The 2423-nt window shown below is 35.3% G+C and overlaps 1 protein-coding gene across 1 annotated transcript; it reads right to left on the bottom strand.

Moving 5' to 3' along the window:
* Positions 1–762: 762 nt before the first annotated feature.
* On the bottom strand, positions 763–1698 carry LOC110301760 (olfactory receptor 7D4-like). Its single transcript, XM_021172394.2, has one exon. It carries the CDS (start codon positions 1696–1698, stop codon positions 763–765), a length of 936 nt encoding a protein of 311 aa, XP_021028053.1.
* Between the last annotated feature and the right edge of the window lie 725 nt (positions 1699–2423).

The raw sequence follows: 2423 nt of genomic DNA, 5'->3' as shown, positions 1-2423 counted from the left end.
TGGTTCATAGAAGGTACTTTTCTACTATGATCTTCTGTTGTAGCAGAAGCAAGAAGGCTCCCTAGGGTCTTCTGTTCCTATAAGAAGCTTTATTCCCGAGGGCACCATTAGAAATCAAAGTAATTGCTTCCCAATTCCTCCTTTTTTAATAAAATCACAGTGTTTTAACATTTTAACATAGAAGTCAGGAGGACAAATATTCACATCACAGGAGACTACTTCAGTCAGTGTATAATAACAAGATAAAATTTTCTCTTCAGTAGAAATTTTCAGGTCTAAAATCTCAGTGGTGATTTCTGGGTGGTGAGCAGAGAATTCATGGTAAGGTCCAGGTTACATAAAGGAATGTCTAACAGCAAAATACATTCTAGCATGTGTGTAATAAATGTAGCATTTATAGACACAGGTATTGTAAACCTATACATGAACTTAAGTTCTATAAATGAACTATTTATAAACAAATAAAATGTTATTTCATAACTTTTATTAGATAATTCAGGAGTTGATATTTGAATGGTTGTATTGAATTACAAAAATGTAAACATTAAATGAAGTGAGAAAAATATGTCATATAAAATAGAGGAGTATAGAATTGAGGATAATACATGAGATATCATTTGAGTTTCAGATAAAATTATTCACAGGATAATTTGACAAAACACAGAAAAACAAACTGGATAAAAATTGTACATGATTAAGGGACAGAATTTCTTTATTCGACTGCTTTACTTTTGTAACAGAATACTAAACCCAGTGAAATTATCACTTTAAAAGAAGTATTCTCCCAAGTGTTTTTAAGGCCTTCTTAATGTCTTTGTTCCTCAAGCTGTAGATGAAAGGGTTCAGCATGGGGGTGACCACTGTATACATTACTGAGGCCACCATGTCCTTCCCAGAAGAGGAAGTTACATCAGAACTAAGGTACACACCAAGGCCTGTCCCATAGAATAAAGAAACCACCGATAGATGAGACCCACAGGTAGAAAATGCTTTATATTTTCCATCTGTTGATGGAATTCTCAAAATAGAAGAAACAATTTTACAGTATGAATAAAGGATCCCTGAGAAAGGAATGAAGCCGAGGACACATATCAGAATATAAAGAAGGATATAATTGATTAGTGTGTCTGAGCAGGCTATAGTGAGAGCTCTAGAATATTCACAGTAAAAGTGTTTAATTATCTGATTTGTGCAGAAGGACAACCGCAGCATCAATAGACTCTGTATCAGAGAATATGAAAAGCTAATAAACCATGATACAAGAACCAGCAAGCCACTTAGTTGGGGATTCATAATGACTGAATAGTGAAGGGGATAACAGATGGCCACAAATCGGTCATAGGCCATCACGGTGAGGAGAAATATGTCCATGCCTCCAAAGAGCATGAAAAAATAAACCTGGGTGATGCATTCTGCATAGGTGATGGACTTGCTCTGTGTTTGGATATTCACCAACATCTTAGGGATAGTTGTAGAGATGAAACCAATGTCAGAAAAGGACAGATGAGATAGGAAGAAGTACATGGGAGTATGCAGGTGAGAGTCAATGCTGACGGCCAGAATGATGAGAAGATTCCCAAGCACAGCGACTACAAACATGAGCAGAAACAGTCCAAATAGCATTGGTTGATGCTCTGGATATTGGGAAAACCCCAGAAGCAAAAATTCTAAAATATTTGTTTGGTTTTCTGGTTTCATGTTGTTGACAACTAAGCTAGACACCTATGGGAGAGAAAGATTAGGAAAGTTATACCACAGTCTCTAAGGTCTTTCTCTTTCTATTTATTGAGATAACTGGAATAAAGGTCTTATGACTATCAAACTTAGGTGCACACATTTTCTCATTCATTAAAAAGACTGTCTTATAATATTAACTTTCCCTTTAGGAGACATGTTATCTCTACTTAGAACTATTAATTCTTCAAAGTTTGAACCTTGTGAAGACCAGAGAACCTCTGGAAATATTTAGATCAGAGCGTTCAGTTTCTAAAACTGTTGTAAATCATTTCTCTACGATTGATCCAGTCTGATTCCCAATCTCATTTCTCAACATTTTTCAGTTGTTACACTTTCATTCAGAAAGGTTTCTGTTTGTGAAGATGATTATACCTTCTCTGTACACATTTCTTTTGAGATATCTTTCATTTATCTTTGTAATGCCTGCCTGTTTTGTATATGTGAGATATTTCTTGGCTGTCTGGTTGATTCCCATTCCCATTAGGTTTCAATACCAGGTGATTATTTGACATAGAGGAAGATTTCCTAACCCTAACCCTGAATCAATGAAAATATAAACAAATATCTTTCTACATCTGTAGCATTTCTACTAAAATCTGGGCATCTGTCCAAAGTCTTCACCAACTCTATCTCTAAAGAAACCTACTATAAAGAGACAAGTAAGAGAGGAGGAAGTTATAGGAAAA

This window comes from Mus caroli, unplaced genomic scaffold (genome assembly GCF_978045245.1).
Source record: "Mus caroli unplaced genomic scaffold, Mus_caroli_1 scaffold_11, whole genome shotgun sequence".
NCBI lineage: Eukaryota > Metazoa > Chordata > Mammalia > Rodentia > Muridae > Mus > Mus caroli.
This window is presented reverse-complemented; position numbering and strand designations above follow the sequence as displayed.

What these genes read in the sequence shown, in the direction of transcription:
- LOC110301760 (XM_021172394.2), bottom strand. Translation starts at nt 1,698, where the DNA reads ATGAAACCAGAAAACCAAACAAATATTTTAGAATTTTTGCTTCTGGGG.